The sequence below is a fragment of the Cheilinus undulatus genome, linkage group 8 (genome assembly GCF_018320785.1).
Source record: "Cheilinus undulatus linkage group 8, ASM1832078v1, whole genome shotgun sequence".
Classification (NCBI taxonomy): domain Eukaryota; kingdom Metazoa; phylum Chordata; class Actinopteri; order Labriformes; family Labridae; genus Cheilinus; species Cheilinus undulatus.
The window spans coordinates 30,827,431-30,852,723 of NC_054872.1; the positions used below are offsets into that span (position 1 = coordinate 30,827,431).

The following is a 25,293-nucleotide window of genomic DNA, read 5'->3' on the forward strand; positions in this document are numbered from 1 at the left end:
AAGGCAGGCAGTAGAGGAGGCAGAGGCAGCTCTTAGGCATGCTGAGATTGTAGCTAACACCCAGATAGGCCAGGGAGGCCTGGGGCTTGGCTCAGACAGTCCGGGGTGGAACAAAGCAGGCCCTTAACTTCTCTATCCGTTAGTTTCGTTTAATCCGCTCTTTTCTCTCTTCCCTCATGAAAATGAGTTAGTAGGGGGAGGTAGAGTGCCAAGCCACGCCAGGTGGAGGTGTGTGTTAGCCCACGTGAAGGCACCACACGTTGAGCTCTGCCTCCCCCACCATATTGCTAAGCTCTCTCTCCATCTCCCTCTCTCTCTATTCCAATATTTCTAATTTTCTCTTTTTTACCCTCAGTAATGTTTGTACTATAATTGTTGCACCACTATCAAAGCAACCTGGGCTTCCATTACACCTGAGCAGTGCCACAGGCTGATCACCTCCATGCCACACCGCACTGATGCAGTAATTCATGCAAAAGGAGGCCCAACCGAGTATTGAAGGCATAGAAATGAACATACTTTTCAGAGGCCTGACATTTCTGTTTAAAATATCCTTTTTTAATTGATCTTATTTAATACTTTAATTTTTTGAGACACTGAATTTTGGGTTTTCTTATCTGTAAGCCATAATCATCAACATTTCAAGAAATAAAGGCTTGAAATATTTCATTTTATGTGTAACAAGTCTATATAATATATGGGTTTCACTTTCAGAAAAGAGTGACGAAAAATGTTGAACTTTTTCATGATATTCTAATTTTTTGAGATGTACCTGTATGCACTGAAATATGAAGGCTTAAGAAAATAGAGTTCAAAAATCTATTTTATTTATTGCATTTTTATCCTTTGAGTACTATTATATAATAGACTCTCTAAGCCCTGAGCCATTTCTAACCATTTTGTCCCACTTGGACCTATCGTCCAAAATTTTGACATATTTACAAAAAAGTCCTTGTGCTGCTCTGAGTTAGCTTTATGTGTGCCATTATTCAAAACAGTCAGCAGAGACACAGATGGCCACATCACAGGCTCTCTGTCTCTCTTTCTCTCCATTATGAGCTATTCAGGATGTCTCCACCATGACATTAGACAATTGCAGTTGCATTCAACGAACTCTGGTCCATTTTCCTAGATATTCTGCCTTGTTGGGAGTGGTGTGAAAGCTCACACAAACTCTGGTGCAGACCAAACAAACGGACTCTGGTCCACTTGAAAACAGGGGGTCTCAGTCCGCTTCCAAACAAACCCTGGTGCGATTTGATTGAGGTGTGAAAGCAAAGCAAACCAACTTGTGAACCAAAGGCAGTAAGTGGCATAAAGCATAATAACATATAGATTTATATGTGATTTAACACATTCAAATACATGTCAGTACCTTGCTTGGCGTCTGTGTAGCCATAGCAACAGGTCGTAGTCGGTGCAGATTTATTCATCCCATGTATAGAACGACATGCTGGACAGCTCACCGCCTCGCTGGCTGCTCGTAATGCCCCAATGCAAAAGCAGAAACCCCAAGACAGCATAAATTTTGTGTCTTTTCACTGTTTATGTGGGAAAAAAAGACTGGTGGAAGGAGATGGATTTCCGATTCAGTCTTCTCCTATGCTGTCGTTTCTTCTTGGTCGCCGTTTGTTTGTGACGCAGCGCCCCTAATGGGCAGAGGTTGTAGGTGTTCAGACGGATTGGTCCGTTTGACTAAGAGCATCCATCCATCCATTTTCTATACCCCTTATTCCATTCCGGGTCGGGGGTGGGCTGGAGCCTATCCCAGCTGTCATTGGGCGAGAGGCGGGGTACACCCTGGACTGGTCGCCAGTCAATCGCAGGGCTTGACTAAGAGCAGTGTGAATGCGAACCAAACCAAAGGGAAGTGCAACAATGTTGCAATTTCTGTTCCAAAACCAACTGAGTCCACCGGACTCAGGTGTGAAAACCACCTAATACAGTGTGAAACAACAGCCTGCCATTGGTTGAGATAAGATAAGATGAGATATTCCTTTACTAGTCCCACAAGGGGAAATTCCAATTTACAGCAGCAAAAAGTATCTTAGACAAAGCAGGCCATTGGCGACAGAAACACAATAGAAATAGAGTACAAATAAAAGTAGTATTGCAAGAGCATTAATAAATACAAAAATATGGAATATAAAAACATTGACTTAAAAATTATAAATAGTATTTACAAACAGTTATGTACAGGTTGGGTATATTACAGATTGACAACCCATCACAAAGCATTCTGGGAAAACATTATGGCAGTTAGCATTAGTGGATAAACAAATGATCGAACATGGATTGAAAAACGGATAAAAAGGCATTTAATGTCACATTTGCTGGTTTGGATTAAAAAGTCACCCAAGTTCCAGGTTTGCTAAAAACGCTTCTCTAAGAGATTCAAGGCATGGATAATGTTCTTGGAATGGCACAACAGCTAGCTTCAAGAGGGGCAGAAATTTAGAGGCTACGGCTTATTTAACAACTTATTTAACTCATTCATTATTTATTTAACTATTTAACTTTAATTTAGCAGCAAATATTTAAGTTTTGAAAATAAATGTAGCACATGTTTGCATTATTTTAAGCATTAGACACTTATTAAAATAAGTCAGTCTGTTTGAACAAACATGTATGTTTTAATAAAATCATACTCACTGTGAAAAACAAAAACAAAATAAAAACGCTTCATGTTTCAACTTATCTGGAATGCATCATTTTCCTATCACAACATGGTGCATGTCATTTCTGATGAAAGCACCATCTGAATCAGTGATTTGATCCAATTTATTTGTTCTTAGCTTATATCGAACATTCACAATTGGTACTAAAAATATAATCAACTCTTCCTGTTTTGGTGTCATCTGGAGTAAGAATAAATCCCCGTTAGAATGACTGAAATGTTGGAATTGTTTAAAAGTAGCTTACAGATATCTAGCTTCTTCACCCCTCCTCCTTTATGCCTTCTGGCCTTGCTCTTATATGCCCTTATATGGGCATAACAAAAGGCGTGTCTCTATGCTAATTAGGAGCCTACCAGCACCTGGCATTCATCAACTTCAGAATAGGTGCGAACAATTTAGCAGGTCTAGAACGTGTCGTAGGTTCCCTTAGAAATATTCTAGAGCAGGAACTTAAGAAAAATCTTAGGAATATATTGGTGAATGAGGCCCAGAGTTAAATATTCTCCTCTGAAATGGAGTGAAAGTATAATTTTACGAACTGGCGCCACGCAAGGTAGGCTAAATACAGCTCAACTCTTGATAAAACTCGTAATGGCACTTCTAACTAAGACTAGTTCTACATTATAGACCATTTTTTTCTATGTCATTAATAATGTTGGTGTTAAAGGGATCTGCTTTCATTTGAGAATGAACTTCTATGCTACTACACCTTCGGGTTTATCGAGAAATGCCTCTTTGTTGTACATTAAAGTAGCTATAAAAAGCCACAGTTAGGCTCGAGGCTAATTTTTGGCTTTTTAAATGACAAACATTTGCTACTTATCCTCTCCTCTCATGTCTTTACTTTGTTTAACCATAACTCTAGAGCAGTGTTAAAACGCTTGCTCTTTTCTCGATGTTTAAATAAAGTTTCATGACCGAACCTCCCTTCACGCGCTCCTTCGTTTTATTGGAGGGAGAGGATGACGCGCGAGCTGTACCTGCGAGGATGCGTGCGTCTTGCCGGCCGGGCACGCGGCCTTGAGGGACGTATGATGGGGATGCGGATGCCATAGCAACAGGCCGATTAGATTCAGACCTTTGTATGCACATTTATTTATTTAATATTTCATCTGCATGCGTCGCGCGCCTCTGTGGACGTACCGACTCGACCTCTGCGCGCTGTGTCAGAGTGAGGAGTGAATTTCAGCTTCAAACTGGAGTCTGACCTGTGTATGAATGAGCAGCCACCTTAAACGCTCAACAAGTTGCTTTGTTTTCAAGGAGGCATTTGGATTCATCGGAGCGCGTGGTTTCACCTTGGAGCAGCGTGCTCTGTGGGAAATAGCGCCTATTCTCCTGCCCTCGGTGCCAGAAGGAGGAAAGGACACCGCTGTTTCCGGACACAATGTCATTGAAAGTCGGCAGAAGTGAGAATATATGGTCGCTGCTGGAGAGGAGATTGAGAGTCCGACTTTAAACACATGAACAAGTTAATTTCGGCGTCAAGTGTGCCAAATAGCGCTTTAAGTGGAGCCGCTCGTGCCTCCTTTGGCTGTCTGAGCGCCTCAGTCACGGGCAGGCGCGCCTTCCGTCATGATTGATTTTTCCCCTCGGAGACTAAAAATGAAAACGTGCTGTGGGTTCTTTGAAAAGATGGGGTAGATTTTGCGTAATTTGGCTTATATTACCGTGTGTGTCCCTGTCGCTCTGTTTTTCGTGTGCGTGTTTCCAGCGCGTGTCAGAATGAATCAGTGCGCCCAGCTCCTCATCTCCTCGGAGTGTGAGCGCTCGCGTGTGCCATTATGTGCGTCCCTTATGTCCATTAACTACCCTGTCGTCCTGACAAAGGATCAAGTGTCCTTGTCATTCATACGCGGATGAATGCACTCTGCCATCTTACCGCCGAGATCATCTCTTGCATAATGATGTGTGTAGAAAATATCAAAACTGGATGAGGAGCCTGGCCATAGAGGCGACACAGACAGGACACAGACGGCCAATGAGCGGCCGGCTCCGTTATCTACAAAAGACCGGGAATCTGGTGCCAGTATGACCGGCGTCGGAGCGCTGAGGGCGGCTGTGAAGAGGAGAGGGAGGGCCTTGAGGGGAGAGAAACGTTTCAAGGACGAGGAAGGAGGACTGAGAGAGAAACATCTGTAAGGACAGAGGAGAGAAGAAAAGAGGGAAAGTGAAGCTGCTGGCGTCACTCCGGCAGGATGAAGGATTTCATGTCTGGATGGAGCTTTTTCCAAGGGCACTGAGGTAAGCATGGCCACATCCGCGGAGAGAGGGCGGAGGTGTGAGCTGTCAGCTTCAGGAGAATGAGACAGAGAGACCACTTTGTTTAAGCTTCTTCAATTTAACATTCAGACTGACATTGACACTCCCACATATGTAATTCAGAGTGCTTGATCAGTAAACAGTAGTTTTCCTGAAAGGGGAGTTACAGGTTATATCCACCCTCCCCTCCTCCTCCTCCCTGAGCTGGGATGGATGGAGTTGCTGGAGGTGTGGGTACCCCCAGCAGTGCTGGGGGGTCTGGGGGTGACAGCCTTCCCAGACGAGGGGACTCAAAGCGGCGCAGTAAAGGCAGCCTTCCTTCCCCAGGATATAGGCTGTCCCAAGCCTCTCTGGAGGGGGAGAGGGGCTCCTTTGGGGCAGACAGTTCCTCCTCAGGTGGACGTGGCCGTCGCCTCTCCATCATGAGCTCTTCCACCCGAGATGGCCTTCCCTTTCGCACAGCCGGCACCCCAACAACCCCCGTGCCCCTGCCGCTTCCACCCAGCTCCTCATCTGCCACAGCCCACCCTCCTCCTCGCTCAGTGGGCTTCGCCACTTCACGTGCTGCCCTGGCCTCCACCTCTTCTGCTGGGACAGGAGTGATGGTGGTGGCCACTGGCCCAGAGACCACCACAACCACTGCATGCAACACCACAGCAGCAGGGACCCCTGAGATGGTTGGTCAGTCCGCCCTGGGTGGATTTGGGATGGGGCTGGATGGAGAGGACTACAGCGCCTCCAACCAGAGCACCTTCATCCAGAGACAGTTTGGAGCCATGCTACAGCCAGGGGTCAACAAGTTCAGCCTGCGCATGTTTGGATCCCACAAAGCTGTGGCTCTGGAGCAGGAGCGACTCAAATCAGCAGGGGCGTGGATCATACACCCCTACAGCGACTTCAGGTATTGAGTCACACACACACACAGCTTCTCTGCATTCAGCCAGTCCCGCTAATGCACTGTAAGAGCCACTTGTAGCACATAAAAGACTCATAATGTCATTTTAGTTTCAATGTGTATCAAAGCAAGTTGGAATTGAGCTCACTTTAGTGAGTGCACTTGAAGCATCATGATAAACACTTAAGCAGAGGGAGGCACAGCGGCATTAACAGGGGGATAGGGAGGAATACAACTGGGAGGAAAGAGTAACACGCACTAGGCTAAATATATACAGTATGGGACCTACAGAGGTGTAGAGAAGACGTCAAAGATGCATGGAAGACTGAGTCTCTGGAGGAAACAGAGGAAGAGGATGTATGACAGGCTAAATGGCTGAATGAAAAAAAAGGGGAGTGGACCAAAAGTCCTTGGAGGCACGACACAGACAGAGAGGTGTAGAAGACAAGGCCTCTGTGATGAAAACCATGTAGTAGTGTCACATCCTCCTATAAGTAGAGGATAATTACCAGTTGTAGCCTTTTGTTTCCTGTAGAAATAATTCAACAGTCAGGGTTGAAGGTATGCAAATAGAGAGGACAAATTTAGCCCCAGGTGTTTGGCTGATGAGGGAACAGTGAGAGATGCTTTCCATGTCAATTAGGGAAAATTAAGTTTGTTTTAATTTGAACGGAGGGTGAACCCAGCATATCACCACTGATTATTACTTTACTCAAGGATTCTGTAAGCAATCATGACAAGAAACAACAGCACCTCTGGGGAAAATTACTTGGAGGTTTCTCATTTTTAGTGCTCTTGAATAAAAACCTTTAATATGATATTTTTTGTTCTCCATTTACCTTCCACTTAAATTATTTTAGACTCTTATCAAAGCCATAGCAACTAAAATAAATTTGTTTAATCAGTCTAAAATGACAGTTAATGTTTTTTTTTATAGGAATTCATTACCAGAGAATAAAACTTTATGAAAATCTGACTACACATCCTGAATATAAAAACACAGCCTGCACATTAGGATGGATGGTATGACAGCCACCTGGGAGTGAAGCCAAAAGATTTAGAGCTCCCCCTGCTGACTGGCTGTGGTATACACCTTTTACATCTGACATCACACAGTAAGTTCCATCTGCCTCCGTTTGGATGGCAAAAGTGGTGTGTTACTTGCTGGATGCTAGTGCTAAATAGATACTCCTGTGAACAAATCCCCTGTGGTTATCTGTGTAGTGCACATTTTGTACATGGAAAGTTTAGGAAGCTAGAAATGTCAGTGTTACAAATCATTTTATGAAGCATAAAACAGAATTTTCAATTGTAGTGTCTCATTTGTGACAGAAGCACTGCATGGGCTAATGCTTATGCTAGCAAAATCAGTACTATGGTTTACTATGTGACCCTGTTTACTTTTGACACTTGTGAAAGCCTCTTTCTGTGGTCAGACAGGCATAATTCTACTTTCACAAGTTACACTGTTTGTGAGCACCCTTGTGGTGAATTTTTTTAATTTGACGGAGTCACTGACTTTTTTAACCTTGTTTCTTCGATAGCTATCAAATACACCTAAAATGTAATTGTCAACTAAAATACATAGTAGCCTAAAGTCAACAGCTGCACTTCAGCTGTCCACTGTAGTGAGTGACTTCATTCTAGTGATACGTCTGGAGAAGGCCAATGGGTCATAAACTCCACTTTCTCCAAATTAACAGATTGAGCTCGTGCCGAACTATAGTTAACGTAAAGGTCAAATAAATACAAGACAATTGTACACAGAGTTTGTCATGATAGTTATGCTGATTTATGTCAGAATATTAATTGCTTCTGACTAGTAGAGTTTTAATTGAAAGCAAATGTAACGTTGATAAATAAAGCTTCTTTAAACTGGGCACATTTTAAGGGGTAAATCTGCTCCTATGACCTGTTGAATCCTGACTGTATGATGATGAACTCTGACCTATTTGGTCTCTCTGTCTCAGTCACTGTTTGTGGCAATAATGTGTTTCTATTTGATTGGTATCTCTTCATTATTGATATGTAGTCTTCCTCAGTTCCTCAGAATGCTACAGCCTTTGTTAAACATGCTGTAAACAAGACTTGAGGGCGCTGAATTTTAGAGAAAGAAAGGGGGACAGAAACTAGTGACTCGATTTACTCAAGGAATCATTTCAGCCCTAAATGATAGAATCATTGAGCTTTCCAAAAACTGCTGCAATCTAACACAAGAATACATTCTGCTGTGGACTTTACCAGTCTCAGGGATTTTTGACATTTTTCAGTGTGCTTCAGTTTGTGGAAGAGGCAATCCTACAGTTCCACAAGCCAGCTCTACTCGCTGAATGTTTTGGCTTTGAACTGCATTATTTATACTATGCTAGTGCCTATCATGGGGGTAATTTGGTTTCACTTCTGTACAGTGGAGATGTTAAAGAGAGATATGGTCCATATTAGTTCAGTCATTGGTTACAAAACGCAAAATTGCACGCACCTTTGCAGACTTTACTGACTTGTAGCATGCCATGACCTTGCTTTCCACTGGTGTATTTAGAGGCCTTGAACAAATCAACTCCAAAAATGTGCAGGTGGATTGCAGAGGGAGGGACAGCATCCATAATCTCCAGACAGACTGAAGCAACAATGGATAACTTGATCCCCAAGGCTCCTGGCCCACTTACGGCTCATCAGACGCATGCAGACTCACACTCAGACTGAGTCATTTTTTATTGTCTGTCAATTTGATGATCGCTTACAAATGTTAGTTATGAGTCTGCTCACAGGAGCCACAGTGATTAAGGTCAGTGGAGGATGGAGAGGAGGATGGATGGATGGAGGAGGGAGCGTATGGATGGATAAAATCCTTGTAGAATCTCAGCCTGTTTGCCATTTATTGATATTCAAGACAGCTAAAGATGTTGATAGTCTTAATTATCCCAGCAGAGAATCACAATTGAAATGGAATAAATTATGTATGATATGCTTAAATTATGCAGGTTGAGTATGCATTATGCATAATTTAGTCATCTAACTTTTCAGTTAAGCACCTGTACTTCAGAGCAGCATGAGAGGAGGAATCTGAGGCAGAGCTATGAGAGAGGGAAGCCTGCCGTTACAGTCCTATTTATTTGATTTTAACCTATCAACAACCTTAAAGAGGGGGTATTATACTTTTCCATTTTTTAAAACATAAATATAAAGTCACAATGTTGGGTGTCCATACTCCACGTATGCAAATTTTCAAACCACAAGATAAACGTATGCGGCAGTAATCTTGGAATTAGACTGTAAACTGATGAAAACTGTTTGTTGAAAATCTCTCTGAGATTCTCCCAAGACGAGATTTCTATGGAGCAAACTGATGAGGTCATCGCAGTAAGCTCTACTGACTGGTTCGTGGTTTGTCCATGCTGCCGGCAAAGCGGAACAGACTGCCCCCACAAGGCCTTTTAGCCATAGCAACACAGTAGTTAAACACTTACCAAACAGATACGCCCTGCTTTATCCTTCGCTGCTGCTGGTTCTCTTCCCCCCTCCCTCCAAACTATCAGGGTCAGACTCCAGGTCTAACACGTACAGACGTATATCAAAATTCGCCATATTTTACTCAGTCGGACCGGTTTATTCAAAGTTTTCAACTACTAGCATAACAACATTAGCCACATTGAAGGGGGCGAGCTCAAAACATTGAGTCCTGCTGCCAGCCAGCTTCCGGAAAATCGGCCAATGGGAGGAAAGCAGGGCTGTGGAGCGGGGGGGTGTTAAAGAGACAGCAGCGAAAACGAAGCGTTTCAGACGAAAGTTAAAATAAGGGTTTTTCAGGACACCAGTGTGAGAAACATGAGGAGTTTTTTGAGCTGTAAACCATGTAATGCTACTACGTGGGTATCAGAGAGATGGTGTAAAGCCTTGAAAAAAGGCGTAATACCCCCACTTTAAGGAAAACCATATTTGTATACTAGATGTTAACAGGGACACCAATAACTACATCTATCTGCTTGACCGCCAAACCTATATGTTGTATAATGCCATATATCCGTCATACTGTATAAGGATGAGACGCTGGTACAGGTGAGAGGCATCTAAGCCTGCAGTAGACTCAGATTATCAGTCGATCCTTAATTTACAGTCACTGTGATGTTATTTTTTATTCTAAATGATGATAAAGAAAGGCCAGCTCTAAACAGTGTTTATGAAAAACAAACAAGCAAGCTGGGGGTAAGCTGGGCTGAGGTTAAAATTTGTAATACTTTTGATACCCATTATTTATTTTTTTATTTTTTTATGATGCAAACTACTTATTTTTTTTAATGTAGCAAACTGCAAATTCTGATGAATGAAAACAGGAAGTTTCTCAACACTGTGTGGGTGTCATGGCAACTCTACCCTATAGCATAGGTTCCCAGGTTGGTGTCCAAGGATCCCTGAAGAAGAGGGGGGCTAAAAGTATCAGGGGTGCTGCAAAACATTCATAAGGCCATTTTTCACTCAAGAAAGTGTAGCTATTCCCAGTGGTTTATCAGTGTAGCTGAGGAAAAGTAGTTGGAAAAGGATTAGAACATGTACATTGTCCAATCTCACCCATAGCACAATGGCATGGAGTGAAATAGTTGCTGAATACTCTCCAGGATCAATGACCTTTGAACCAAAAATTTGAACAATTGCATCTTTAGTCCAACATTTTCCTCTACAAGACTGTAATCTTTTAATTTTAAAGGGATTTGGCCATCGTTATTTTAAACGCAGTCCTGTAAAAACTTGAGGTTTTGTAATCTTCTGAATACTACTTGATATTTATACATTTGAGTTGAGAAATACTTCAAAACCATCATTACTCTGCATTTTCCTAGATAACCCAGCAGGTAGACTCATGATACCGTTGATGTAATCGCAAATTGCAATATTGTCCAACATAAATGCAATCACACATTAGTGTCAAATGGTGCAGCCCTACCGACTAAATCCAACAAAAAACATGTATTAAATGAATTTAACAACAAGGGCGCTCCGATGGCCTAGTAGTTAGGTCATGCCCTATGTATGCTAGCAGCCCGGGTTTAAGTTCAGCTGGGGCCTCCCCTAACACTTGTCTATTCCCACTCTTTCACCCCTGTTTCTGATTCCATCCACTTTCTTCCTCTATATATAAAGGCATACAAAGCCCCAAAATATATCTTTAAAAATAGTATTAAAAGGGTCTTTTAATAAGAAAAACGTGTGTAGAAATATTTTCTTTGGCTCTTATTAATTTAACAATTAAAATCAATATTGATTGTTGACAGCACTTTTTATCAGCTTTGATCGAATGAGATACAAGAAGAGGGGCTAAAGTTTTAGCCCCTGTAAAGGGATTTTAAAAAATGGCTCAGTTTCATTTTCTCATCCTGTATTTAACTCTTCTGGTATTCCTTATTTCTCAGAGTTATGTAAAGTTATGTTTTTTCTCCTGTTAATGAGATGCCTTTGTTGTTCAGTTGCTGCTGAAAACAATCCATTTCCTGATGTTGCTTTTCAAAAGTGGTGATTAGTATTGAAGGCTTTTATTTTGACAGATTTGGCAGGAATAGACAGTGTCTAACAATGGATTTTTTATTAACAGACAGGAGGATTTAAACTGTCTCTGCCTGTAGAGAGACGGCCACAGTCTGCTTCTTTTAATCATCCAGGACTAAAGACAAGTTAAACATGGATTAAAATGCACCTTCAGCAGGTAAGATGTTTGTTCCTGCTGCATCTGGTTCAAGTGAAAAACAAGCACTCCAGCAATTGGCCTGCCCCCTGACCTTATGGTGAACTCTGATCATAGTGCAGCTGCCTGGCTCTGTGCCAGAGCAGAGACAGAGGTTCAGGATTAAACTTACTGTTTTCTGGCACAAATTTCTCTGTTATGATACTTTTAATGACCTGTAGACCACTATGGCTAATAGATTTGGGAAATTTACCTCACAATGAACAAAAAAATAGCATGTAGCTGGCTGTTAACTTTCAATAAAGGCAGTGACATCAGCTAACAACAGTCTGTACTGAGATGAACTGCTCTGTGATTTTATATTGTTGTAGCATTAGGGGTGTGTGGTAATGACCCATAGGGACCGATGATGTTGTGGGCGCCAATATTTGCCGTGCCCAAATTAAACCTAGCAAGGAAAAAGGTGAACATCTTTCTAACGGTTTGAATCCAAAGTTCAGTCACATGTAGATCTCAGTGTTGTCAGTGTGAAGAATCGAAGTTTGGATTTCACTTTACAGGGATTGTAAGGAAGACTTGAAAACTTGATACTACTAGCATCAGAAAAAACTGGATCAGATTAGAAAGTATTCTGGTCCTCAAGAGGCAATGCTGTTTGCAACACAAGTCCACATAGGCTATATATATCATCAAATACATAAACACATAAATACAGCCACATAATACATAACTCCCATGGATTTAATCATGATAGACTAGAATTAAGATATGACACAAATCCTACAGTCCATAATATGCAATATGTGCAATGGCAACATTATTTACAGGTTATTTAAATACAAGCAGCTGATAGAAGAAATAGTCTCATCTATCCACTGAAGTGTAAATCCAAAGTTAAAAGGGGTGTTATTGCCTTTGAAATCTACAATTTTGGAGCTGGATAATGCTGTTCATTGAAACATTTAAATACAGTCACTTCCACATTGGCTTCACTTTTCAGTCCTGAGATTATTTCCATATTGAATGGTTGGACCATGATCTGTGTAAAAAGAAAAGACAGAAGTGGGTTTGGATTATAGAAAGTAATTAAAAATTTTCTGTTTTCTGACTTAAAAGTTGTTGGAAAAAACCTGTTCCTCTAAAAGTCATGTAATTCATCATGAACTGTCTACATTCTTTCACTTTGCTTTGCATCTGGTATTCCCACTTTTATCTGACTGTTGTGCATCAACACTTCTTTTCTTACTATCTTTGACCCTTTTTTACCAATCAACAAAGATCAGGTAAAATAATACCTTCCTGTTGTGTATTTCACAGAGGGTTGAAAGGAATCTGGCTGCTGAGTGTTAATTTAGCAGAAGGGGCGTGGCATCAACAAGCCAGCTCTGATCTGCATCACTGGCATTGTTAGCATTACAGCTTGGTGGGCCAACTGCAGAAAATGATGATTCGTGTAAATAAAATTATTGCTAGGTAAAATCAGACTCCTAATCTGCAACCTAAAGGGCATCTCTACCTTTTGGCCTTCAGTCATTTGAGTCAATTTTAATAAATGTAATGCCTAATGCAGATATGTCATTCATGGAAATGACCTTTCTTCTCCTGTAGCATAAAAAGCATTAAAGATTTATCTGCTCCTCATATAATTTCTGCTTCCTGAAGGAACATTGTGTGTGCGTGCAGTTATATGTGTGCCTGTGTCTGGTCCATCATTATTAAGTCTCCAGATAAGCTCTCAAACCCTTCACCTCATTAAGACGTGTTGCTGATGCTGCTACTAGAATACAAAAGCAGAGAAAGAGGAGATTAAGAAAATTGTATGCTAGAGTTGCAAGGGGCATGCAGAGTGGAGGAGAGGGCTGGAAACAGAGAGAAAAAGGCATGAGGGTGTCACCACTGAGCAGTCATGCAGTTACAGTGTTGGTGGCATAAGGCATATAGGAGCAGAGGTCTATTATGTAATAGCTGGTTGCTGTTGTGGCTTGTTTGTGTATATGTTTGGTTGGATGATGGGCGCAAACTTGCTGAGAACTGACATCTTGCCAACAGCAAAGAGGAAACCAATCAGAGGGTGCTCAGGAGACACTCGGCCTCAATTAGAGGAGAATTAGAGTTTGGTCTGACAACAGCTGAGCAGGTAAGATGCAGGTCAGTTCTCCTGCAGCACCTGTTCATGTTCAAAATGGAATACAGATGAGGCTGTGGAGATGTACACTGATTGCATTTGCAATTCCTATGTGTGTGTGTACTTGTATAAATCCACACAACACACAACCATATGTTGCTTAGGAGATCAGAAATTGGGTTCTGTCACGTATTTAGCCCAACTTGAGAAACATTTGCACCATTTTTAGTTTGGATCTGATGTCTGTCTGTCTCTTCCTGTTGAGTTTTTCACTTACTTGGCCATTAACTGACCTTGAATCTGATATCTCTTCTCAGTAACTACAGCTGAATCTAACACAACAAAATTGATTTATGTGCAGTGACATGTTCAGCAGGCAATCAATTGCATTAAGCAAATTGCTTACAGGGTCATTAACCTAATTTAAAGATGGGTTTAAATGGGCTCAGAGCAACTCTAACTCTTTTACTTCTTGTCAAATTCAGTGAATTCTCCTCAGTGTTTGCTAGCTGAGTCATAGCAACAGGTGGCATTGTTTCAAGTGGCTATGCTCACTCTTCTTGTCCTCGCCCACAGGGAGCTACATTGTGGTACTGATAAGATTTGACTTTGTTGCTTGTTATAAAACAGAGTATTATAGCTGTTCCCTGGTAATATGAAGCTGGGATTTTTTAGTTTTTTTTTATTACTTTAGCTACTAGTTCTAATATCAGCAAACTTTCTCTAGAAACAAAAAACCTATGGTTAAAAAAAGGAACTTGTTATGGATTTATAAAGTAAAATGAAAAATAAAGGAGCAGTGATGGATTACATCACTGTGGCTGCAGGGAGAGGCTGACATGCCTTAACCAAAGTGTATTGAAATGGATAATAAAGCATGCAATTAATCACAATGTTAAAAAAAAAAGTGTCCACTAATTGTGGATCTCAATCTTGGCAGCCCTAATTGAAATCTTTTCTAAATTTGAATTTTAATCCATATGTGAGGGAGCTGGAAAGTATCCCCCTCACTGAGGTGATAAAGGTCACACTAAAGTGCAGAGACTGTTGAGTTCAGTTAATTAATGCAAATTCTTATTTTATTTTGTAAACCCTCCTAACGCTTCCTGTCTTCAAGGTCTACTTCCTGTTGGGCGTGTCTTCATGGGCTGTGTCTGAAATCACTCCCTATTCACTATATAGTGCACTATATACGAACGAGACGAACGAGAGAGCACAGAAACACATATAAAAACTTTTTTAAATGCTTTTACATTTGTTGATTTTACCAAATCTGTAAGAAAATATTAAGGATTCAAAACGGAATAACTTTTGCCCCCTATGATGATTACAAGACATGAGACCATCATCTTTATGCAAAAATAAGTGATAATACACACACAAAAATGTATATTATTTTGTCGCTATAGATACAACTTTTTTTTTATCTATTAGTATATTTATTTTTGTGAAAATACGTTACATTTTGTATCAGTTTTCATTGAAATTATACCATTAATTTTAATCCTAAGCCGTTGTCAAGGAAATTTACGAGCCTTTGCTGCTAAACGTTTTAATTGTGAGACAGCGATGATGTCATCACCCCTGGCCGGAGTAGTGTCCAAAATCATTTTTGTGTTTTGCAGTTGATTTTAGCTTAGCGTGTCTAGTGCCGTGAAAGGACACACTTGACAGCGCCTTTCCGGCCGTTACGAGCCATAACGGCAAAACAAAAACAACAGTGACCTTATTACAACTTCTTTCACTATAGTACATGTTAAAAAGGTAAAGATAAAAAGTAATGGTACTTCCATTTGTAACCGTTAGCTGCTCCGGTGAAAGTTTTGAGAAGAGTCTAGCTGCAGCCCCTACTACTTGTAGTAGTGGTAGTACACCAACTACTACTGCTGATACTGGCACTGCTACTACAACTGGTAAAACTCTTACAAATGCTGATACTACTTCTACTACTCTAACGGCTATTTATACCACTACTGCTGCTTGTACTTTTAGTACTACTAGTACTGCTTGTACAACTATACTACAGCTACTATTAATTGTCTGGTATTTGGCTGTCAAGCTGCTAGCTTGCGTTAGTGTTTTGCTAGTAGCCAAGTAGTTACTGAAGCTCTCAACAAGATTTAATAATGAAAAATGAGCCAAAAACTATTTTTACCTATGAAAGGTTATTCCCAGTTTCCTTGTTTCAACTGTACAGCGTATTGTGCAACCGTATGCAGCACAATGTGCAGGCATCCTTGTTGTTATAGTTTTCGTGTCATCTACAACCACGTAATGCCCCGACACTTTGCCCCCACTAGCTTAGCCTCGCCGTAGGCATGCAGCTCAAAGGGGTGTGTCATATTTACTTATTCATATCTGTGGTTTAGCTGCTGTCCGCCATTACGAACTCTGACTCGGCACTTTGCATTTTGGGTAACAGTAGGCAAAGCAGACTGGTCCGATGCATACTGTGAAATTTTCCCAAATCAGTATGTCATCTGGGTATTTTTGGCATACTGTTACTTTCTCATTTGCTGGCATACTGCTCACTCAAGGCTGCCCACACTTTGAGAAGAACTATACTAAACTCTAAACCGCCGTTTTTGTTTTATGGATTAATCTCACATAATGAGGAAGAGTAGCTTTCCAAAAGATACCTTTCTGGTTAACACTGTGCTCAAAATACATTCTGGGATCACTCGCAATGTTAATTAAGAAGGCCATTTTTAACAGCTTTTCACCCTCAAGATGTAAAACTCACCCATGAGACAGAAAATGTTTATTAGTAAATACACTTTATGGAGTGCAGTTTTTACTGAAGTGTCCTCTATCCATAACAAGTAAGGAAAAGAGCTGAGCAGAGTTTAGCCTGTCATCTGTAGTTACTGTTTTTATTAAGAGCCCCCTGAGAGCATAATTTACATGCTGTGCATTGCACTGATTCATAGCAGTGTCTGCAATAGAATTTACAAAAGCCAAAACAAAGTCTCTTTGCACTTAAAAATGTTCTGCCTCTAAGAAAGCGCTGTCAGGTCATGTCAGAATGTAATCTATGGAATAATAATAGTGTACTGGTGAGAAATACAAAAACAATGCTGTGTGATGTGTTGTGAGTTCACTGAGCATGACTTCAAGGTCAGGAATAAATCTTCAGCCTCTTTTTCCCTGCTGCAGATTCTCTGAGTGTTTGTTGCTGTAAATAATCCCTGTATCTCTAACCCATGATTATGAAGTGATACATTTGCTTGTTTAGGTGACAAAGTCAAGCACAAGTCTGTGTGTGTGAGCCTGTGCATAGCAGAGTGATGACTCATACTTAATCTTCATCAGTCTAGCAGTAGCGCCACACCATGAGGTTGTGTTACTAAATTAGCGCTCAATAGCAATCGACCACAGAGCTGGAGTGTACTTTCTCACACAGAGAGAGCAAGTGTGAGGAGAGAAAGAGGGAGGATGCAGGGAGGAGCAAGTCATTGATACAGGGTTAAGGTGATGGATAAAGATTAGGAGGATTTAGAGGAAGGAGACAGAAAGATGACAGGAAGCGTCTCCAGATGATTGGATCGCTTCTTCTGTCACACTTTAATCACTCACAGTATCCCAATGACTGCAGCTACGTCATCCAGTAAAACCCTCCAGCATGAAATATTCCCAAGGTTACCGATCATTTGCTTCCTTTTTTGTCTCTCTCTCTTTCTCAATTCAATTCTGCGCTGTTCTTGATTTGAGATAATGGATGTACTTTATGTTGCCAGAGCATTGGAAAGGATTAAATTGTCTTGAGGGAAACATTTGTCTGTCCAGTCCTGCAACTGGACAAGGCTACAAAGACAATTCTGTACTTTTAAGTGTCCTGGATGATCCCCAAATCATTATACTCACAGTTAGGCTCAGGAGAACGCAACAAGGAGGAGACTATTTATAGAAAAAAACTTAACGTTAGGATTTTTCCAAGGAAATGTAAAAGGATTAGCAAGAAATGGCAGGGCTTGTTGCAGAGGGGGAGAAGGACTATCAGCTCTAGAATTTTTAAACACTTGAGTTTGTTAAAAGAAGGGTATTTCATGAATTAACAGCTACAGCATTTCACTCTGCAAGAATATAAACACAGATGACGAAATAAACTGAATTATGTCCTCTGAGGTGCATCATCCTAAAATCTTAAAAATAGTCCTGATAACGTCATCAAGGTTAGCTCAGGTTGGGCCCAACAGCAAGTTTGAAAGGGGATCCAATGTGCTTTGACCTTGACTCACACCAGAATCCATAACTCAAAGATATCTTTGCCGCTGCTGCTTTAATACCCCCTTTTTTTTTCTTTTCTTTTTTTTTTAACCTAAGTCTGATGAAGCATAATCAATTCTCATGAGACCCAAACACCTTTTCATCAAAAGACTTTCTTCAGAACTGCATGGTGCAGGGAAACTTAAATAACAGCCTTCGTAAATCCAGTCATGATCTGTATCACTCTCATGAATTATTAAGATATGTTTCATGGGCATATTTGAAAAAAGGTTTAATTTTTCCTCAGTTTTTCAATGCAACAACAAAATATTCCAGATGTGCAGAAACACGACTGACAAAGAAACTGAACAATGTCCATTTAGGGGGGTTTATTCTGGGCAGCGGAAGTGTGCAGATCACAATAAATGCCTTTTAGCACTTAGCACAATGCTGACAGAGGTTAAGTGCTGAAATGCATTTGTTTTCATCTGTATGCTGAATGCAAGACCCCAAAAGGGCATTTTTTTTTCTGGACTGTTTGGTTTTCTCTCAGTGAGTATTGAACATTTAACTTGACTTTACAGAAGAGGACATAAGCTTTTACTTACATATATCCATGAGATTCCAATAAACCATGCCACCAAGGATGTCCCAAATTCCACACAAATGGCAGGGATGCACTGATCCTTAGGATAACATTGTCACTGGTGCAGTCTACAGACATCTGCAAATACAGATATAAGATACAGATTTGGCATGAACTGATTTCAGTAGCCCAAGTCTATCTGTTGTATTGTTTCAAGTATTCGACTAACTGACCATTACACCAACAGGGACAGTCACCGTATTCAAATAAATTAACTTTATATGGAGTCGGACCCCTTTTACAGATATAACAGCTTCCACTCTTCTTGGAAGGCTTTCCACAAGATTTTCTGTGGGAATTTGTGTCCATTCATTCTGCAGAGTATTCATGAGGTCAGGCACTGATGTTAGACCAGATGGCCTGACTCACATCTCTGTTTCAGTTCATCCCAAAAGTGCTTGATGGGGTTGAGGTCAGGGCTCTGTGCAGGCCAGTCAAGTTTGTCCACACTGAACTCATCAAACCATGTCTTCATAGTCCTTGCACGGGGGCATGGTCATGTTGGAATAGGAAACGCAATGCATCCCAAGTTGGACGCATAGCATTGCCCAAAATGTCTTGGTATGCTGAAGCATGAAGATTGCCCTTCACTGGAGATTAGAGGCCTAGCCCAAACAATGAAAAACAGCCCCTTACAATTGTCCTTCCTCCACCAAACTTCATGGTTGGAACAATGCAGTCAAGCAGGTAGTGGTTTCCTTGCATCTGCCAAACCCAGACTTGCCCATCTGAGCACTAAAAAGAGAAGCGTGATTCATCACTCCACAGGACTGCTCCACAGTCCAGTACCAGTGTGCTTTATGCCACTCCATCCAACACACAGCATTGGATTTGGTGATGTGAGGCTTACGTGCAGTTGTTCAGCCATGGAAGCCCATTCCACGAAGCTCCTGCCATACAGTTGTCATGCTTACATTCCTGTCAGTGAAAGCTCAGAACTCTTCAGCCCTGGAATCAACAGAGCGTTGGCACTTTATGCACAGTGTGCCTTAGAAGGGTTTGACCCCGCTCTGTGGTTTTACATGGACTCCGACTTCATAGCTGAGATGCTGTTATTCCTAAGTGCTTCCACTTCCCAATAATAACACTGACAGTTGACTATGGAATATGCATCAGGGGTGAATATCACAAACCGTCTTATTGCAAAGCCAGCATCTATCTCTCACTTATTATTTGGCAATTATTCCTCAGAAAGTTCTAGTAACGTTCTGCTATTTCTCAAAGTATTCTTCTTCATTGTGTTTTACTGTTCTGGTATATCAACATTTGGTTCGTACTGAAATCCTGTTGTGTAGAGGTCTGAAAATACTTGAATCTTACTTAATTTACTTCATCGATGTATTTTTTCTTATAAATGTGATATTAATTGCTACTTTTGTCTCCTGTGCAACAAAACCCCGAATAAAGGCAAAGGCCCGAAAATAAATCTTGAAAGAAAAATCATCAGTTTTACAGCTGTCATTAGATGCTGTGGTTTGTCTGGAATTTTAAAGAATAAGACAAACATAGGAAAAGAAAATGTATTTGAGTTACAGTAAGCCACTCTGTTGTGACAGGAGAAACAATGCTTGATGCTTTCTCTGTCTAGATTCTACTGGGACCTGTTGATGTTGCTGTTGATGATGGGGAATTTAATCATCCTTCCAGTGGGCATCACTTTCTTCAGAGATGAGAACACGCCCTCGTGGATCATCTTCAACGTGGTCTCTGACACTCTCTTCATGGTCGACCTGGTCTTAAACTTCAGGACCGGCATCATTAAAGAGGACAGCACTGAGATATTACTGGACCCAAGGTGAGAGGAAACATTTCTGCATGTATCCATCTTACATGTCAAGGGGAGGGGCATTGGTTATGTTTCATGTGTGTGCTGTAGAATATCAATCCTACCACTGTGCCAACATGAATTTCAATGTGCTCCTCTGGCCATCTGCAGGGTTTGTGTTCAGACAATTTGTATGTGACATGTGAAAAGGTGATGTGCCGCCGCTGGCAGTTCTGTCCATGTTCCACTTCTGTTGCTGATGAATATTGATGTGAATATCCTCATGCCAGCCAAATGATGGAGTGCCTCCAAATTAGGAATGTCACCGGCCTTTACTCTTCTCACTCAGGGCGATTCGTCAGAACTACCTGAAGAGTTGGTTCCTTGTGGACTTTGTGTCATCAATCCCAGTGGACTACATCTTCCTCATGGTGGACAGTCTGGACTCTGAGGTCTACAGGACAGCCAGGGCACTACGTATCGTCCGCTTTACCAAAATCCTGAGTCTGCTTCGACTGCTCCGCCTGTCCAGACTCATCCGTTACATCCACCAGTGGGAGGAGGTGAGGAACATTTGATATTGGATCTATGAATTTAAGAAAACCTTTTCTTTCACACTTTCACGTTTGTTGTACCAACAAACTGGAGGAATGACACTGAAAAAGTTGAACAGTTAAAGAATAAAATACTTTTTAATAAGGTTTACCTTACTCATGCTATCTATCCACCCATCATTAAATCAATTTTTTTTATACTGTGTTCAGCCTACATGAGTTTGTGTCAGATAAGGTGATCACAGAGCCATAAATTATTGCTGTGACTTGATGAACCTGCTACTTCTCGTTCAACAGTTCTCTCTCTTTTATGTAGTGCCTCTATGACACAGCATAAACACAGGGATGACATTGCAAGAACTTGACAGATTTTTCCTCTTTCTTGTACAGGTGCATCTTCGAAAAAGTTAAACTAATAGATTCAACTCATGTAAATAATATATTTCAAGTCTTTTTTTGTTTTAAACTTGTTGATAAAATCCACTATCTCAAAATATTAGAATATTTCAAAACACAGATTAAAAAGGTTTATAATACAGAAATGTCTACCATTTGGAAAATTATGCTCATTTATGCACTCAGTAGTGGGTCCATGCTCTTTAGCACAAATGACAATGCAACATAGCTTGAAGGCAATCAGTCTGTGGCACTGCTAGGGTGTTATAAGGCCCAGGTTGCTCTGATAGCAGCCTTCAGCTCGTCTGTATTGTTCAGTCTGGGGTCTCTCATCTTCCACTAGACAATAGCTCAGAGATACTTAATGGAGTTCAGGTCAGACCAGTTGTTTAGCCAGTCAAACACTGGAATACCATGGTTAGCAACCAGTTTCTGGTAGTTTTGGATTGTAAATCAGCATCTCCATAAAGCTTTTCAGCAGATGGAAGCGTGAAGTGCTCTTAAATCTAGCAGACGGCTGACAGTGTTGACTCTGGTCTAGATAAAGCACAGTGGACCAACAGCAGCAGATGACATGGCCCCCAAACCATCACTAACTGTGAAAACTTCATGCTGAACTTAAAGCACCTTGGATTTTGTGCCTCCCCGATCTTCCTCCAGACTCCGGGACCTTGATTTCCAAATGAAATTCAAAATTTACTTTCATCTGAAACAGGACTTTGGACCACTGAGTAACGGCCCAGTTCTTTTCCTCCTTAGCCCAGGTGAGATGCTGATAACACTGTCTGTGGTCCAGGAGTTGCTGGACACTACAAACACAACACTTGTAGACCATTTCCTGGACAAGTCTGTGAGAAGTCTCTGAGAACATCCTGCCCTTGCAGCAATGAGCTTTAGTGACTTACGCTCCTCATGGAGGGTGTCAACGATTGTCTTCTCGACAAATGTCAAGTCAGCAGTCTTCCCCATGATTGTGGTTGTGTGTACTGAACCGCAGCTAGAAAAATAACCGACAAAAATTTGACATTTCGTCCATATTCTAATATTTTGAGATAGTAGATGTTTGTGAAGATCAAAACATAAAAGTTCTTAAACTATTTCACTTCACATGTGATGAATCTAGAACATATGGTAGCTTCACTTCATGAATGAACTTTTTCATGATATTCTAACATTGGGAATTTTGCTGGCAGTTCCACTCTTCTTTGCTTTGCCGTTTGGTTTGTTTACATCTGGGACTGCTGCATGAGCAGAGTGCTCTATGCTCTAATTAGTCGATGTCACTGACATCAGGTAACAAATCATAGAAAGCCAAACAGAAGTCAGTTACATGGGATCTGGAAGTGTGTCTGATGTGGTCGTTCACCACACAAGATGAAATGACAGATTTTAAGAACAGACAGATCCCAGAACCCTTAAACTGCTGCATTAGGCAATAATCAATAAGCTGAAAACATGTAGGATGACCTCGGCTTTATTTTCCATCTGCTCCCTTTAAGATCTTCCACATGACGTACGACCTTGCCAGTGCCATGGTGAGGATAGTTAACCTCATTGGTATGATGCTGCTGCTTTGTCACTGGGATGGCTGTCTCCAGTTCCTGGTCCCCATGCTGCAAGACTTTCCACCTGACTGCTGGGTCTCCAAGAATCTGATGGTGGTGAGTTTCAAACCAACTATCTGTTTGTGGCTATTATATTTTTGTTTACAGGTTGTCTGTTCTCTCATCTGTACATCTGTTGGGCCAAAAAACTATCACACTCTCTCAGGAATGCCTAAAGGGAATATCCTCAAATTTTGAATGGAGACAGTTGGTGTTGTTGGTGTAGAGGTTTCTTTTTGTGGTTTGTAGGGTGGAGTAGGCCCTATCGTATAAGTAGAAAGGTTCTGAACATACAGTAGCTGCTGAGGTCTCTTGCTAGGGATGATGAGGAGTGAATGGCAGTAGTCCAGCCTGGAGGAGACCAAGGAGTGGAGGAGTTTTTAAGCATCTGGGAGAGAGAGTCATGGCAGGAGTTTAGCAGTTTTTCTGGGCTGCTGGAAAGAGTTCTTGCACAGGTGTTTGATGTGAGCTTCAAGGACAGATGGGGGTCAAATTCTGCTACCAAGTTTGTGAATGATTAGGTGAGTGGAATGATGCCAGAGAAGAAATGCCAGATCTGTTGTGGAGTGCAAACTAGAATAGCTCCAGTTTATCCAGTTTACACTCAAGAAATAATTTGAGCCTTTATTTGACAAATCATTCATGAGTAATAAATAATTCAACAGAAATGTCCACTATGATAAAAATGATAACTGATGTTAATAGGTCCAAAGATGAACCTCACTGCAAATCAAACCATGAAAACAGTTTTAGTTAGTTACTTCTATAAGAGGTTTTGGGGCTTTTTTCCTTAAATTTGATTGGATAGTTTTAAACAAACAGAATGCAGGAAGAGAGTAGTGGATGCATGCACCAAATAGCATCAGCAACAGGTATTAATCGTGTGACTACAGCTTCTGTGCATGGCGCATCTACTGAGTTAAAGCAGACTATTATGTCCGTTGGGTTACTGTGTGTAAAATATCTCATGCCTGGAGGGAAATTCTTCAAATGTGGAACAGAATCCACTTGGACTAAAGGTTGAACTGGTAACATTTTGTTTGGTTCAAGGTCAGTCCACTGGCTTCACTTCCTTGTCTCATTTTCCTTTACTGAGTAGACTCTCAAAGAAAACTATAGCCAATAAAATCATACAGGGATTTTATAGGTGGGCCAAAGGTTGGGGCCAGCTGTCAAGTACCTGTTCATTGAAGTACTTGTCCTGTTTTGCCAGGATGTGTCTACTAAAGCTGAATTCACCAAATGGTCTGGTTCAGTTCATTACATTAAGCAGTTATTTGTTTTTACTGTCAGGGAAGGTATCAACATAATCTGTACTGTCCTACTCTCTTATTTGTAATAATCATGCTTTTAAAGGAACAGTGAAATACTATCTAGCAAATAAACCCTGTGGGCTACTGGTTAGATTAAAATGACAATTCAACATAACACGTAAGAAACCGGTTCTAAGAGCTGGCTTTATCAATCAAATGACATTTCAGTTTCTTTTTCCATGTTTGTTGTTATAAAGACACCTAAAAAAGCCACAGTGGTTCAAAATGAAGAGATTTTTAGTAGCTGAAAGACTGGCTTTTATCACAGAGCTGAATGAAATGATCTGAATTTCTAACCACTGCTAGCAAGGCTGGGTGGACACTAGAAAGGTAACACATGCAAAATCAGGGTTAAACTGTACCAAACTATGCCAAACTACCCTGAACCGAACCAGACCACTCAAGCTGCATTTCCAACAGGTGGTCCAGTTTGATTGAGTATAGTTTTGTATGGTTTGATCTGGTAAACCCCAAAATAGTTTGCACAGACCCTTTAAGACAACTTAATTGATGGTCATGATGTGAGGCTCCCGCTGACTGGTTGTTTCACTTCTAATGTTTAGCATTTTAAAAATAAAAAAAAACAGCTTCTATACACCATGTGCACTGTCTTAAGCACTGCATGGCAGTACCTGAGTCTGATTGGACTTGAAGCACTTTGTAGCACTAACTGATGTAGTTTCGTCCTGTCTAGATCTTTGCTTGTGTTGTTCTCAGATGTACATCACTTTGGACTAAAGAGTCTGCTACAAGACATTGTAACACTAACATATCCTAATTTTATGTAGTGATCATTTCACAGATTAGCTAAAGTAAAAAGAAGTAAATGAAACACAAAGAAACAGCCAATTTAAAGCTTCCTAATTACAAAACATTGACATTACCGCAGTTTCACATCCATTAATGGTGAACCAGGCTGATGTGTGCCTTCAGGCTCTGCCAGGAATACCCGATTTATAGCCACATGACAGTGTCAACAGTCCAGGAAACCGTATGGATCTTTGTCAAGTCCTAATATCACTAATTTAAGCGGATGTCAGTCTGTTTTTCCTCCATTTTGACTCACTCCTCAAAGAGCAGACAGCAGTTTTGTCACACAGCCAGTGTCACGTCCCCTGGTTAACTTAGTTTTCATTATTTTCCCCTCATGTTTCCCAGTCTTGTCATTTCCTGTT

General features: G+C 41.0%; 1 protein-coding gene across 2 annotated transcripts in view; it reads left to right on the forward strand.

The window, feature by feature from the left end:
• Positions 1–3,057: 3,057 nt before the first annotated feature.
• The window catches only part of LOC121513586 (potassium/sodium hyperpolarization-activated cyclic nucleotide-gated channel 1), a 30,522-nt gene continuing 8,286 nt past the window's right edge, over positions 3,058–25,293 (forward strand). Inside the window, exons 1-4 of one of the 2 annotated variants that reach the window (XM_041793411.1) lie at positions 3,058–3,231; positions 20,075–20,281; positions 20,601–20,814; positions 22,701–22,862. In XM_041793411.1, coding sequence (XP_041649345.1) covers positions 20,094–20,281; positions 20,601–20,814; positions 22,701–22,862 — 564 coding nt within the window. In that variant the 5' untranslated portion in view covers positions 3,058–3,231; positions 20,075–20,093. Of the gene's footprint in view, positions 3,232–5,107; positions 5,842–20,074; positions 20,282–20,600; positions 20,815–22,700; positions 22,863–25,293 lie in introns of those variants that run through there. The other variant, XM_041793412.1, reaches the window with a different exon arrangement.